Genomic DNA, 16,274 nt, shown 5'->3' on the forward strand with positions numbered 1-16,274 from the left:
CTATAGAAGGCTGTATTAGACTATTAACCTAACGAAGACAAAAAAAGGACTGACACTGAGGTTGCACTGATATTTATAACCAATATATCTTGGTGTAAGCAGGATCTGAAGGGAATGAGGCAAATATTCAGCAATATTCAGCTAACTAGAATGGAAGAGAAACCCTGGTTGTGTCTCTGTAAGTACAATTTGCTTCTGCTTTGATTAGGTTTGTCAAATATTCAGCAGAGGGAGTGGTAGCTTGCTTACTTTAATCAACTTAAATTTATGACCCAACTGTATGTTTATATTAAATGGCTAAAATATGGTTACCAATGTTTGTAATTCTGGGGAATACAGAAAAGTAGGAACGTGCTAAATTGTTTCAAAAGAAAGGGCTCAGTTAGCAAAATCTTTCTAAAACAGGAACTTGACTATCAGAGCACTAAGAGGGGTAATAAGGTAGGGGAAAGTTATTCTGGTCAGGAGGCTATCTTAGTTCCTCTGCCCGAACTGGTTTGATTCCTCCCCCTGTTCAAATCACAGATATAAACAAACAATAAGCAATCCTGCGGCACCCTTGGACACTTACAAATTTATTAGGTCATGAGCTCATGTTAATTGTGTTGGAGTTGTGTTTCTTCCACCCAAAATGTTAAGAATTGAAATCACTTGGGCCTGAAATCACTTGAGACTGATGGACTGAAGTGACAAACAACAAGTGGAGGGCTGCAGATGCTAATTGAGAGCCAGCAGGGCAGCAAGAGAGAGCTAAAATGAATGGCCAGCGAGGTAGTGGCAGAGAGAAATGAGCAGGCAGATAGTGACCAGCTAAGTGAATAAGACCTCTTTACCTCTCACCAAGGGAAGTGAACTCTGCTGATGCATCGCTGAAGTCTGGGTTTGCTCTAAGATCAAAAACTGTGTGTGGGGTTCAGCGAAAGGCTGGCTATGTGACAGGTACATTTAGATTGCGGGACTTAAAAACCTGAGATGAAAAGGACCTTCCCCAACCTACTTGAGGTAGGACTTTTAATTAGACTTGTGTTTTTAAACTCAGTTTGTGATGTTTTCCCAAATTAATTACAAGTTATTCCCTCCCTTTTATTAAAAGTTTCTTTTCTGCACTCAGACTCTGTGCTTACAAGTGGGGAAGCATTACCTTTCAGAAATATCTGGGAGTGGTGTGTGAATTTCCCTGATGACTGGGTTGAGGACTCAAGCCAGTCAGTTCCGTGTTGGACGGATGGAGAGGTACCCACAGATATTCAGCCTGGCTCTAGCTGTTGTTGTCTCCACCTTGCAGAACAGTTACATTGGGATTATATTTCCTTATTTTATCTGCTAGTAAGTGATATTCAGACCATGGATGATACAGGAACACAATAATTTAAGGGACATGAGTTATCCTAATCAACCCTTATCTCTGACATTGTTTGACCAAGTTAGACAAGTCCAAGATACTCATCCAGTCACACTAACTGAAATAAAACAGGATAGTGCAAGTGCTAAAAATAAAACTGGTCCAAGATACAGGATTTGCCACTTTCAGTCTTGAAGAAATGTAAAGCAGCAATTTTAAAATGAGGGACTAGTTTTAAAATCTGATATTTTATGCAATGTTAAGACTAGAATCATATGCTTTATACTACCCCTTTTGGTAATCTGGAGTTCCTAAACCAAAGCAGCTCAGAGAGCATGCTAGCATGGTGTTGGATCACCACCACGTGCTTTTTTGTGCTGGTACTTTCTGGCACCTCAGCAACCCCAGTCACGGGATTGGCTGGGGAGCAGGGAGCCAGCTTCTCTTTTGTAAAAAAAAAAAGAGTACCAGCTCCTCTTTTGTTTCAGACAGAAAGAAAGCAAACAAGAAAGAAAAGCGGCACTGATCATTACAAATAAAGAATGGAAATACCACCTTGAATGCCACCTTGACTACTAGATACTAAGTATGGTAATATTTTAAAAGCTGAGTATAGTGAATAACGAAGCTGATGTGGAAATAAAGCAATTTCTTCTAATTAAAAATAAACAGTTTTGGTGTGTGTGGAGCCACAATACATTTTGCCTGTTCAATGCAATTCAACAGGTCAGTCTGCAGGGTTACATTTTACCACTGTGACCTCACCCTTTCCTGAAATGTTATCTTTATTTGGTCACACAGTTGTCCATTTCACAACTACATTCTAAACTAAGTGCACTGCAAAACATTAGATAAATTCATTGTTAACAAAGGATTCTGTGCAGATGGGATTTGAGAGAGAGAGAGAGAGGCATCTGTACAATGTGAATGAGCTGATTCATCATTAATTTGCCATTTAGCACAATATGTCATAGACACTTCAGCACTATTTCTCCAGCAAGGTTGTTAAGTTCCTCCTGAATTCAAAAGTTCTCCTTCTATATGACAACTTTTTTTAAGTGAAAATTAACTCACTGGAGTCTAAGATCAGGCTTCCAACTACCTTTATTTCTTCTCTATTCTTCAGCACATGTGATAATAGCTTTAGGGATGATCAGGGATGATCAGACTCTTTGCCACTTTGAGGGGCCACATAGGAATCACTAATATAATTAAGATAATCAGATATTGCTCAAATTGGAGGACAATTACATAGTAACACCTTCTCCCAAAGGCACTGTACAAGGTGAAAATGTTCCTCTCTTCTACAATGCACAGTATTCCAAGCAATATGACTCATTTTAAAGGTCCCAAGTATACAGCATCCCAAGTAAACATCTGTAGCAAAACAGTCTGAGAACAAAGTTACGTTTCTTTCTTTTATATAAACTGAAATATAATAAATCTTGTCATGTAAACCATGTTAGTGATTACAGCATCAGGAGAGAAGAGCAATATGACAGCATTCATTCATGTTAATAGTCAAAGACCACAAAAGTAAATATACAGCCATACAGTATTAGCACAATATTTATTTCCATTAAAAAGTTCATTGTTCTTACTATTAACTTTTTTATTAAGTTAGTGTCAGGAAGCATGAATTCATTTAATGACAGGAATGTTTGTTTGTTTTTTTTTAAATCTCTCAGGACAGTCAAAAGGTATTCTAGAAATTGGTAGACTGTGAGATAATAGAGGCTCATGCAACAGAAGAATGCCAAGTAATAGCAAGCTCCAAAGAATATTTTGTACAGTGGGCCAACAGCTTTTTTCTGAGTCTCGCCTGGATGAAGTCAGAAACTAAGTCTCCAACAGTTGGCCAAAAAGATTGAAACTAAGAAAAGACTATTTCTAATGGGGAGGGAGGAGAAATACCCTTTAATTTTAACGCAAACGAATGCTGAAAAACAATTTTTATTCAGGCATCGTTTCATTCTAGGAACCCTTTTAGCTGAACACAAATCGTGAATACTTTTAGGCTATGTCTAGACTGCAGGCTTCTGTCGAAAGGCTAGAAATCTCTCAACAGAAGTCTGCCACGTTGGGAGCCTTCTTCTGCCAATATCCATTCCTTCCTTGTTCCACGAAGAAGAAGGGATCTCTGAGCCCAGGGGGCTTTTCCAGCATTTGGCCCCAGGTAGACGGGCCAAATGCCAGGAAAGCCTCTCCTGACAGAACTGTCAGCAAGAGATAACACAAATGTGTTGCACAATTTGTGTATTTTTGCCAACAATTCTCAGCAATCTAGACACAGCATTAATGCACAGAGGCAGAAAATATTTTCCCTTAGTTTTACACTGCAGCTCAATTTTAGATCTAATTATTTTGCACCCCAACTCCTATTTTCTTATGACCAAGATGAACATATGGCCTTCCACACCAAGGGATAGTAACTCAGTTTATTAGCTCCATCCACAACTAAGACGAGATTTACACAGCATATTTTAGTGTGGTTTGCATTGTTTCATATTAGTTTAACCTTTATTCCCCCTCCCATTCATTATATTTTACACAGATCTCTCCTTACATGGAGTAATGTTCTAACATTTATCATTATAAAAATCAGGTTTTAACATATATTTTATTTTAGTCTGACTATTAACAAAAGTCCACTTTCAGAACACTGTTCCCTTTTAGGGCTTAAGGAACAAATATATATAGTAATTCCCCTTGATTTCCTTCCCCTTGTAATACAATCCATTTTTCACTACAAAAGGCACACAATTCCTAAGAATTTTAGTTTGATTTTTTTTTCGGGGGAAAAGCAATAGTTTCAACATTTGCAGTTACAAAACCAAAGAAGGTAGACACAAATAATGGACCAGGAGAAGTTACCCCTTTTTATATACTGCTAGCTTATGGTAGACTTATCATGACTAAGCAATTTGAGTTCTGCCAGAAAATGTATTACAGTGGGAATGGCACTGATTCCTACAGTTACAGCTACATTTGTTTTCATTCTAACCCAAATCAACTGATGTTAATCAGGACTTGAAAAGTGACCTCAACACCTGCTATCCTAAGGTCAAAATATACCAGCCCAGACAAAAATACACCAAGGCCATTATCCCTCCCACCAAACCATGACTGCTCAAATTGTATTGCTTCCTCCTCATTCCCCTTCAAAACACTCCATTCTCCATCAAATAAAATCAGCTCTCACACACAATGTTAATAAACTGTGCTAGCCCCTATTTTTTCCCCATGGCCCCCCATAAGATATTCTGGGGACCTCTTTACAGGAGATTTCTTCTGGAGCTGCCAGCCCCCTGGATATGCAGACCCTCCATCTCCAAATATTCCTCCATGTGGGTGAAATACTCTGCCCTTTGCTACTCCTTTATATCTGGGAAAAGCAGTACAAGTTAAACCTCTGAAATCTGGGACTCTCTGGACCCAAGAGCCCTGGCAGAAGGAAGTGGGAACCAGAGAATGGGGACCAGTTTAGATTGTGGAAGCAGGGAGCCTTAGCCCCCAGCTGGGCAGCCACAGAGGGAGCAGCTGCAGCAGGGGAGCCGCAGGCAGGGCTGGAAAGCTGGCACCTAGGGCCTGGAACTGGAAGCCAGCATCCTGGACCGCGGAGCTGGGGAAGTGGTTGGGGCTCCCCAGGTCCAGGACTGCTCAGGTCCTGAGGGTGCCAGACCAGGGAGGTGCAACCTATATTTGTAGAAGACCATGCACCACTCTCCCACTCCTTGAAGGAACTGGTGCCTAACATGGTCCGCTCCTTCCTTCACCCTTTCCTTCTAAAGAAGGAGTTAGTGAATCCTCAGCTGCGCTCAGGCAACTAGCTCAGCCAGTTTTTCTACTCCCTGGCCCAGAAGGGGTGGAGCACAAAAGAGTGGGTTTCAAATCCTGCACATATCTTCAGGAAACTTTTACTTTCCCACTCTAGACTTTTCCATGTTCTCTCTGTGCCTGAAGGGGTAATTTAAAAAAAGTTTGAGCAAAAGCAGAGTGAAACACCACATTAAGCAAAAATTCTCCCCATTATGAAACATGTAAAGAGGTCTGTACAGAAAGTGAATTGGGTATGAAAGTTAGCTCTAGTTCAGTTTGCCTTGTGGTATATGAATGTTCCAGTCAAAGGTGGCCTGGTTTGATTGCATGATAAACATTTGGAAATAGTGTATTCTGCACATCTTCACACTAAATTTGTGACTACTGCAGCTAATGAAGTCAGCACTCACTGCCTGGAGTACGAGTACAGTAAACCCTCAAAATATGTGGCTTCAAGTTGTGCACAACTCACTTTAATTCGAGTTAAGCATAACTTAAAAAGTTGCTCTGCGGACCCTTCCACCAGCCACGTGGCTGGGGGAAGGCTTTTAGTTTGCCTAGCTGCGCACAGCTGTGGACAGCTAGGCAAGCTAGAGGCCCCTTCTCCCTGCCTTTCCCCAGCCACACAACTATCAGCCTGACAGCCGCACCACTGGGGGAAGGCAGAGAGAAGTAGCCAGGAAACCAACCAGCCCTGGTGGGATGGTCAGTTTCCCTGCTATTGCAAGCCCAGGGGAGCTGGGAACGAGGCTGCACCCTCATTCCCTCTTCTCCACCTGACTTGCATGAAAATTTGAGTGACGCAGGGGTTGCAAGAACACAACCCGCACAAACTTGAGGGTTTACTGTATGAATTTAGCTACCTAATAGGTAATGCAGGTGACATGGAGCTGAGGCATAAGACAAACTTCTGACAACCTTCTAAGGTGCAAGTTGGACCTCCTTGGTCTGATACTCTCAGGACGTGACAGGTCCCAAATCAGGGAATTTGTTAGACAAGAGAGGTCAATGCCAGCCCCTCTGCTGCTGCTCACTCTGGCAGCAGCAGAGGGGCCTGTACTGACCAAGCTGGTGTAATGAGGTGAGGTGGCTGCAGAGCCAGTGGCCAGGGATCAGGAGTGCAGCCCCACTGGAGCACACCTAGCTCCATGGTCATCAGGCTATGTTCCTGGTTCCCAGCAACAGAGCTCCTAAGCCACCCACCCTCTTTCTCCAAGTGTCACACCCCACTTCACCCTCCTTCCCCACTCCTCTCTCGCCTGCTGAGAGTTTGAGCACTGACAATGAACTATTTGCAGCACTTTGGAAGTTTCTGAGAGTGTGAGGGAGGAGCTGCTGAGCTCAGGACCTAGCTTTTTCACATCACTGCTCCAGCCCAGGAGCACCTGCTGGAATGCCACAGAGATCACAGATGATGCTGGATGACAGAAATGCAGACTATACCTGTACAAGGAGTTAAGAGCTGGTGGCCACTGCAAGATGAACAAGAGGGCATCCTACTTTAGTACCATTCAGAGGCATTGCAAAAATTGAGGCTTACGAAAAAGGGATTCTTCCCAAATGACTTCTGATGTCTGCAGGACAGTGTGCTCAGGCACCATCTGGAATGTTTTATCTAGATTACAGAATTTACTCATTTTGTTGCTGACTTTTTGCAGGGCAAGAGAAGTTCAAAGTCTGGGAGAGTAAAACCCCAGTTTTCTTCCTTGTCCAAATTTGCATAAGCATTGAGGTAATCTTTAAATACATGATCACAAAACTATACCTCAAAGAGTACTTAAGAACTTAAGATGGTGGAAAACACTACACAAGACATGTGCAGCAGTAGTAAACCAATCACACTGTACACTGAAGTAGACAAACAATAGTAACAGTGAAAGTTTACTGGAATATTACACGTCAAATTTCTCAGCTCAGTTGGCTTTACTCTTAACTGCTTCATCTCCTAATGCATGCTTACCGAAGGCTATTTGAAAAGGCAATGAATAGTACAATGTAGGTAATAAAATTTCAGAGTCATCTAGACCAATAGTTCTCCAACTTAATTGTACCACAACACACTTCTGACAAAAATTTATTGCGGGTTCTACCTCCCTTGTCCAGCGTGGTCAGGACATGACTGGTCCTGGACAAGAGAATTTGACAGACAAGGGGAAGTTCCCCACCACGCCCAAACGCCTCCTCACCCACCCCACCACCACCACCACTGGGCTGCTCTCATCCCTTCTGCCCAGCGGCTGCCAGGAGAAACTGGCTCAGGCGCATGCTGCGGATGCAGCTCGAGCCCTGGTTGGCTGTCCCCAGCCCCAAGGGGGAAAGCTGGCCCTAGCCCCAGCAGGGGAAAGCTACTTCCAGCTCCAGCCCAGCTCCATGGGGAAAAGCCAGCTACAGCTACAGCCCTGGCTTAGTCCCACAGGGGAAGCCCAGCTCCAGCTCTGCAGTGGAAAGCTGGCTCCAGCTCCGGCCTCGCAAGGGAAAACCGACTCCAGCCCCAGCCCCAAGCTCTGCAGTGGAATGCTGGCTATGGCTCCAGCCCTGGCCCCCAATGCCTGCCTTTCTGCAGGGGTTTCGGGAGGGAAGCAGATTCCACTGCTACCAGGGGAAGCAGGAAGCAGGCTACACAGGCTACCACGGGATGCGGGCTCAACCCTCCTGCCCAGTTCTGTGATCCAGTGACATTTCTCATCCTACCAGACGAGGGATGTTGCTGGACCAGAGAATGATGGATTTAGGAGTTTCAACCTGCACATGCCCATAACACACATATCCCATGCAGCTGAATCCACAGTCTAAGGGCAGCAAAGTAGCATACTGAACCCTGCCCTGAAGGGCTGAAACTGCAGGTTGTCTCCCCACATCTAATAATGGCCCTGGGCAGTAGGACCTGAGAACCAGTAAGTCTAACACCAGCCTTGGGCACCCCCATTAAAATGAGTTCATGACCCACATTTTGAGAACCGCTGCCCTACACACTGAGTAATGAAATAGCATAGAATAAAATTCAAATACTGTACCCTAAGATTAGACACAATTGTGTATTACATATTAAAAAATTTTGCACAATCATGTCATTTATAACTGTTACAATGAATACTCAGAGCTACTGTTGAGCACTGCATGCTGACAATTCTGACTTTCAGCTGAAGAACACTCAAATTTAGCACAACTTCTTGTATCAAATTTGTATCAACACGATTACATGTTTTGTAGTACAAATCTCATACAAGCATTTAGGTTTCTTTTTAGCCAAAGTTGGTATATCCAAATACTGTGACAGCTTACGAACACTAACAGTAATATATGCCATTCAACTGCAGATTGTATACAAGCAGCTCACAGACTACAAGGTTTAAATAGTTATTTTTAATATGCCAATGCCCAGAACTTGGTCTTATATTAGTTCAGATTACTGTTGCTACAGACTAATGTGTATACTGTATATTCTAATTTAAATCAAGCAACTATGAAAAATATTTTCTTTTCACACTCTGACCAACAGTTCATGGCAGTAAGAAACCAATTAAAATACAGTGTAACTTATACCGTACTGTGTCTTTTGAGATTATTCATTAGAAACAGTAGTTCACACTTCTTTTCCTTCTAGCATTCGTTTTATGGATGCTTGGTTTAAATGTATACTATGTTTTAAACTATGTTGCACTGTACAGCTAAACATTTTCTTAAATCACAAATTATTTTCTCCATTGAATAACAACCTAGAGATTGATGTTCTGTTTTTTAAAAGTGGTTTGTTTTTTTGCCACTTTTGGAGAAAATTAAAGATGTGCTTCCCAAAGAGATAAAGAGAACAGAACCCATTTTTTTCCAGGTGGTTGGCAGGCTAAATTCTTGTTTACCTTATTTGAGAGGCTTCTGGAATTTTTGTTTTATTATTGATTACATGTTTGGAAATCAAGAGACTTGTATAGGGATCTTTATTATTTAAAGCTAAAAACAAACAAACAAACAAGGTCACTGAAGTGCTTTTAAAAAAAAAACCTCATGAATGAAGCACAATTTGTTATTCCTGTCAGAACAATGATATTGGGGAAATAAAGCACGCAGTTGTATATTTTCTTAACAAATGACCTCAACACCATTCTTGTACAGCTCAAAACTAGGATAAATGAAGAGACAAGTTTACATTTTCCAGTAATTGTACACATGTAATGCAATTTTTAAATAAGCACCTGGCATAGGAAAAATATTTAATATGCAATTTCATGTGCCACAAAATTATGCACTACAGACTTTTTTTTACTGTCGTTTCCTCCTTTGAAATTTTGAAAATATAAATGTTTCTCAATTTCCTCTTTATTCTGGAAAGCACCCTCCAGATGGATAAAAAGCAGAAGATGGTACACCTTTGGTACAGTGGTGGGAGGGCCAGTCTTACAATGATAAGTGCAAAATAGAACGGGTGAGGGAACTTCACATGCAAAATATCATCCATGATAACGTACCTCAATATCCTGTAGGCTGAACTCCTTCTGATCTTTGAAGTTTGCAGCTCCAGTACTCAGTTCCATTAGCATTTTTGCTATTTCTGGTTTTATTGCTGCCGTGAGTCGACTCGCTGCATCCATGACATGTTCCTGCACGTCTTTCAGTTGCATAGCTGCCTTTGAATAATGTGAGTTCCTAAATACGCTGCTGAAAAGGTCTGTGAGGAAAGTGCTCGCACGGCAAAACACATTGAGTGCATCCAGATATTTGGAGATTCCCTGCTGGATGTCTGCAATCGGAGTAGTATGGGACACAGGGTGGTTGCAGCTGCCTGCAGCAGCTGAGGAGACCAAAGGGGAAGCTGGGGTAGTGGATGCCAATGGTGCGCTCAGGGTCCTGCCTAGCTCAGGCATTTGATACTGCTGGTGTTGCTGCACTTTTTGCTTGGACCCGCCAAGCAAAAAGCGCCGCTTGTAGTCCATTTTACTTTCCTGTGCACTACAGCAATACATAAGTGAGTAGTTGTCCAAAAATTCCTTGGGTTAGCAATCAGTTGCCAAATTCCTTCCACAGAAGTGTAGTTATGTATAGTAACAGTGGGGGACTGTGTACATACGTTGCACAAAAGGCATTTCAAAAGGGCAGGCTGCTGTATAATCTGTATCAGCAGTGAAAAAGGCAGCAAATTTGCTGACTTAGTATTTTCAGTTCAGTGCAGCCCTGCTGCAGTTACAAAGTGTACTCAAAAAGCAAGCTGAAGTATCTCAAAAATATTTTCTCATTTAGTATTCCACTCTGTACATAAGATACACTATGAAGAAAGCTACCTCATACCATTCCCTTGCAAGCACTTGTTGACACCTGATGTTAAAGTTCATAAAACATAAATCGTCTTTTAGAAATAATACCTTAATGGAGCTTTCCAACTAGCAATTCCAGGAAAAGTGGAATAAAACATCACTGATCAACAGCAATTGTAAAAGCAGTGCAGAGACTTTTTCTATGAAAAACAAGAGTCCTTATGTCAGCAGATCAAATATCTTCCATGTCATGACAGATCCAGTCTGTCAAATCAGTTTGTTTGTAGTGTCTCTTCTTAATACTGAGAAAAAAAGAGATTTGTTTTCTGAAGACTTTGCAAGTAGATGTTATTAAAAACTAGAATGTTTATTATTGCAAGCCTTCTCCTTTTCTTCGATGAGGTAGTTGTTTCCAATGTAACACTAATAAGTGGTGCTTCCAGATTGAGTTTGCCTTCAACAGAGTCTGCAGCAAGAATGCACAAATGTATTTGTAAGGCCTCTAGGTCATTTCCTGTCAGGGGAAAAGAAAAAAAAGTTTAAAAGGTTGGGAACAATGAGAGGTTTTGTTAAGTTTTTAACTCCTACAGTATCCTGGTATATTTATCTTAGGGTGTGCTGTCAACAGTATATCTGATGAAAAGGGAAGGGGCCATTTACATTTTTTTTAATAGAAGAGTAACAATTTAATGAACTCAAACTAAATCCAGAACTATTGCATATTTCCTCACAAGCTTCTCATGCTTAATGGATGATCTACGCTGCCAAATGTAGGACTTGCAGATCAACAGCAGTGCAATTCTACCACTAGCAGCAACAGTGGAGAGCTGTAGCACAAACAGGGCCCAGCAATTTTTAGTCACTATGGCTACGTCTACACTAGAAGCAGCTGTCGACAGAGTGCATCTACACACAAAAGCAGATCTACAGAGTTAGTTAGTCTATAAGGTGCCACAGGACTTCTTGCTGCTTTTGAAGATACAGACTAACTTGGCTACTTGTCACCAGTGTTAGTAGAACATGAATTAGCAGATCCTGGCTTTGTTAACTTAGGACTTGAGCATCTTCAATTATTTTCAACCCCCTTTTAAACCCTGGATTCCCAACCTGAGCGCCAAGATCTCCACAACATTATGCAGGTCTGAGTCCAACCACTCAGGATTCTTAGAGCCCTTCCAAAACGGAGCCACTTTAGCCCTTTCTTCATGATCCAGAGTGGTAAAACCTGACTGCCCACCAAACTTGACTGCCCAGAGAAAGTCAACCTAGGGAACACTTTTGAAGAACTCCCAGAGCAGGAACCAGTGGGACTGTGTCGATCAACAAAGCAATAGGCCTCAAACCACAGGTCTTGGATTGGCTTAGACTCTCCACCCTTGTAATGCCTTGGGACCCAGGTTCAGCAAAACCTGTATGCAGACATAAGGGAATTAAGTTGATCTGGAGTTCAAATGCTGGACTTACACTGCAATGTAGACTCACCCCAGTGTTGTCTGACACTACATTTAATGAATCCATTTAAGTGGTAAATAAACCAAGTATCACCTACATCACAATTTGTTGCAGGAATCTGAAGACCATGTTAGAGCCAGAAATCCAACTAAAAATAATCCATGTATACCACTCCTGCATTTTCTCTTAATATATAATGTTTTAGTCAGAGAATTCTGCACCATTGCACATGCACAGAATTCATATACCACATCTTTTTTTTCCTCCACAGAAAATGCGTTCTGCTGGAGAGGGTCTGCAGTTATACTTTTAACCCCTCAAGGGATACACTAACACCAGAACACAGAGCAGCTGAAGATAAAGGAAAGAAGAGGCAGTGTTCCTCAGAGCGCCTGCTCGTGGGACCAGATCAGGTGGTATGGCTCATAGGGGGCCAGATAGTGTGAGGCACATTAGGCTACTGGAAGTGTATCACAGACTGGGGTTCAGAATGGCAAGTGGGGGGGAACAGTGGGGAAAGAGGCTAAATGGGAATGGAAGGGCAGGGCCATCTGAGGACATTGGAAAGGATGCAGGGACATGTAGCAGGAAGGAATGGCTAAGTGAGGGCACAAGAACATATGGGGCAAGGGGAGGCTGAGTGAGGGGGCAAGGACACATAGGGCCAGAGGCAACTATACCTGTCAGAAAGCTGAGGAATAAATCAGGAGGTTTGCATCAGGGATGCAAAATCAAGTTTAATTGGTTAATCAATTAAAAACTAGGTTTAACCACTTAACTGATTAAATAGGTTAGGGAGGCTGCTTTAGCCCAGACAGGCTAGTGAATACCCCCTGCTGCAGAGAGGGGCTGCTCCAGCCAGACTGAAGCGCCCCCCTCTTCCAGTACACTAGGGACCGGGGCAGCTCCAACCCATCAGCAGCATCCCTTCCAGGAGCATGGCAGTGGGTGGAAGGTGGTCCAGCACAGTCAGAGCAGTCCCTCTCCATGGTGGCCTTGGGCTTGCTGTGGGTGGAGGCGGTCCAGCCAAGCCAGAGCAGACCCTGTCTGTGGCAGTGGGGCCACTCCAGCCCAGCTGGTCTAGAGCGGCCTCTGCAGCCACCCCTCCACACGCAGGGCTGCTGCAGACAGGGCTACTGCGGCATGGCTGGAGGCACACACAGACACTCCACCCATAGGGCTAGAGCAGCCACTTGTGCACAGCAGGCAGGGGCACTACTCTAGCCCACACTGGCTAACTGTAACTGGTAAGACATCCATTCAGGGTGAGGCTTACCAGTTAACTTTAGCATCCCTCATCAACATGAGGGACCTTCCTTAACGTCACCACTACTTCCAATCACACCATAAAAATAAAATCTTGTTTCATGCTTCTCTTACCCAGACTCAATAACCCTTCAAGTTCACTCATGTTCGTTCCCAGCAATTACTTCTCACTCTCTCAGTTCCTTCATTAGCCCTGACTTCCCTGAGCCTTTACAATGCTTCTCAGGAGGGTAAAAAAATTAGTCTCTGTATTGCAGTTTAAGTGATTTATTCAAAGTTCTTTTCCAATAGTCTTATTTCTCAAAAAACATTTCCTGGACCGTATTTTGTTGCCTGTATTGTTGTAGACATACTTAATGAATTCTGAAATAAACTGTTACTTTCACAAATAAAGTATGCAGAATTTTTTTTTTGGGGGGGATACAAAATTCACCCAGGAATACAAAATAAAATCAGTAAGGCAGGCATTAAAGTAACTTAAATTTCGTACAGTAACAGAGAGAAAGCCGTGCTAGTCTATATACTATCAAAAAAGCAGTCAAGTAGCACTTTAAAGACTAACAAAATAATTTATTAGGTGAGCTTTCATGGGACAGACCCACTTCTTCAAACCATAGCCATACCAGAACAGACTGAACATTTAAGGCACAGAGAACCAAAAACAGGAATCAAGGTGGATAGTTTCATACAGTTATTGCTCTATTACGTGTGTGTGCGCGTGCGCATGCACACACACACACAGGCTCAGGGCAGGGGTTTGAGAGGGATGTGGTATGACAGTACCTGTAAGGTATTTGAGTGTATGGAGGACTGCAAAGGGCTCAAAGCAGGGAATGAGGGGTGCATGTGGGCTCACGGCTGGGGAATGGGAGCATGGGAGGATGTAGGAGTCAGGGCAGGAGGCTGAGAGTAGAGGGGGTAAGAGCATCCTTTAGGGAGAGCAGGAGAGGATGAAACCAACCCCCCCACCACCGCCCAATTCCTACTGACACTTCTTGTGGCTTGCTCTTCCACTTCAGTCACTCTAGAAAACTGAGGGCAAAGTTCACAGCCTGGCTCACTCACTCCTCTTCCTCCTGCCCTCCTCACACCAGCCAGGAAGAAGAGTGGTGGAGGCATGCTGTGAGCTTTCCTGTCACTCCCTGCCAGTGACAAAAAGGGAGGAACAAGCAACAAGCAGTATTGTTGGCTGCCAGAGTTCCTCACAATGAACTTTGCAGAACTTTATCAGAAGATGGTCTCACTTTTTGTGGAAGCTGCTTCCTTTGACAATCCACCAAAGATGAATTTGGGCAGTCTTCAAGGTACAATTCCTGGCAGGATCATTTGGTCAGACAACAGCTAAACTTTTACTAGTTATTAACCACACTCTCATCTCTACATAAATATAGTCAACTAGATAGTGCCAGGGCAATATGCTTGCAGGTCTTTCCTGGGTGCTACAATAGTAATGATTCATAAATGATAGCCCATGTTTGATTTCATAAATGTTTTTAAACAATTCTGATGCTCCCGTGAGCAGCATTTGCATTCTTGAACACGTTCCTTTTTTCTGTTGCAAAAACACATTTGAGCACTAATTATAAAATTTTAAACTTCTACTATTTGTGTACTCAAAGAGATTTTTATTTCTTCCTGTAAATAAAGAAAGTGTCAAACAGACATGTCTTAATTGTCAATAAGTACCTGTTCAGACAGAGAGCAGGGTGTCTCCTAGCTGAGGAGGAAGATTGGTTCCAAGTACAGTGGGAAAGATAACCTGGTATTAAAATAATGATCAAAAAGTATAGTCACACAAAAGATTATATTTTCAGGAAACTTTAACTATCAGTGGCTATATCTGAGATCCTGAACAATAAGTAAGAGGCCACCTTTAAAAACGTACATGATGCTAACGTTTTCCGTATGCACACTATTACCACTTTTTGTTTCACATATTACATTGAAGTATTAATTTGGTGTTTTGAGGAACAGTTTTCTAACTCTGTGTCCCAATCAACATTTCAAAATGCAGTGATTTTTTTCCTCCTTGCTAGACAAGTTACTGTGCCTTGGGGAAAGCTTGATTAAAATGTCAATGTTTTCTAAATGCATGTAAACATATTGAGAAAAGAGTGAGCAATCAATTTGGACACACAGTGGATATTTATGTCACTGTGAAGAGTCAAATGGTAGTACTTGGCCAGAACCTTGGGATTTTTAATTATTTTTACATTTGGAACATTTCTCTCTCCTTTAAGATATACTACATACTAACCACTTCCGCTGTCATAGTCACATGTGCTAGTTCAGTGCTCTGTATATGTATATAGTCTTTGCTTTTCAGAATTTTTTGTTGAAGGAGAAGTGACACTCATGCACAGAACATAAACTGCTTCCAAGAAGAAAATTTAATTATAATTTGGTACTCAAGTTTCACCAAATATCTTTTCCATTCTTATTGTATTTCCAAACAGTGCTATAATAGGCATACTCATAAGTAAACCAACACTAAGACTCTTACGACACCTGGAAGTCCTTAATATCCTAAAATCATCTAATCTTAAATTATCAGGAATGCTCCAAACCTTACAGTTATTCTTAACTTTGAGTATGCATGTAATACAACATGCATATACTACACATACTGCAATTAAATTTGTAATGTATGTTGCACAAAATAAAAATGGTCTTTCCTCTCAGCCTTTTCCCTCTTTCTATAGCTTTTCGACAGTCCATAACAACCTTGTTTTCACGCATTTTTTCATGCTATTGTTTCACTCCACAAAGCCAGTATAACTGAAAATCCGTAGGCTCCATATTACAAAAATTTGCACTTTATATTCAGCCAACTTCTGCCATTTTTGGGAGAACTCAAAGTATTTCATTATCACTTTACAAGAACAGCATATTAACCGTCAAAAAAATGTAAATATGCCGTTTGTACTACCCTTTGAAGACAATGGTGACATTCATAAAAATGAGCTGGAGGAAGTTAGTCCTAGAAAAATCTTTTTAATTATGAAGCAATGTGCAATTTCTTAATAGTATGTAGGGAGTACATACCTCAACATAAAAAAAGATTTACAGGTTTGAGAATCTATTAGTTGAAAATAAAAAAAGGTTCAGCATAAATATTTATTAAGACAGGTTCTAGATTGAAGTGACTG

General features: G+C 41.8%; 1 protein-coding gene across 6 annotated transcripts in view; it reads right to left on the minus strand.

Moving 5' to 3' along the window:
- The window catches only part of GARRE1 (granule associated Rac and RHOG effector 1), a 125,136-nt gene that overhangs the window by 53,096 nt on the left and 55,766 nt on the right, over nucleotides 1-16,274 (minus strand). For 4 of the 6 annotated variants that reach the window (XM_075008634.1, XM_075008633.1, XM_075008631.1 and 1 more), the window contains 2 exons: nucleotides 14,812-14,884; nucleotides 9,625-10,921 (listed from right to left, as the gene is read on the minus strand). In XM_075008634.1, the coding sequence (XP_074864735.1) occupies nucleotides 9,625-10,119 (495 nt within the window). In that variant the 5' untranslated portion in view covers nucleotides 10,120-10,921; nucleotides 14,812-14,884. The remainder of the gene's footprint in view (nucleotides 1-9,624; nucleotides 10,922-14,811; nucleotides 14,885-16,274) is intronic. The other 2 variants (XM_075008635.1, XM_075008636.1) reach the window with 1 other exon arrangement.

Source organism: Carettochelys insculpta, chromosome 14 (genome assembly GCF_033958435.1).
Source record: "Carettochelys insculpta isolate YL-2023 chromosome 14, ASM3395843v1, whole genome shotgun sequence".
Lineage (NCBI taxonomy): Eukaryota > Metazoa > Chordata > Testudines > Carettochelyidae > Carettochelys > Carettochelys insculpta.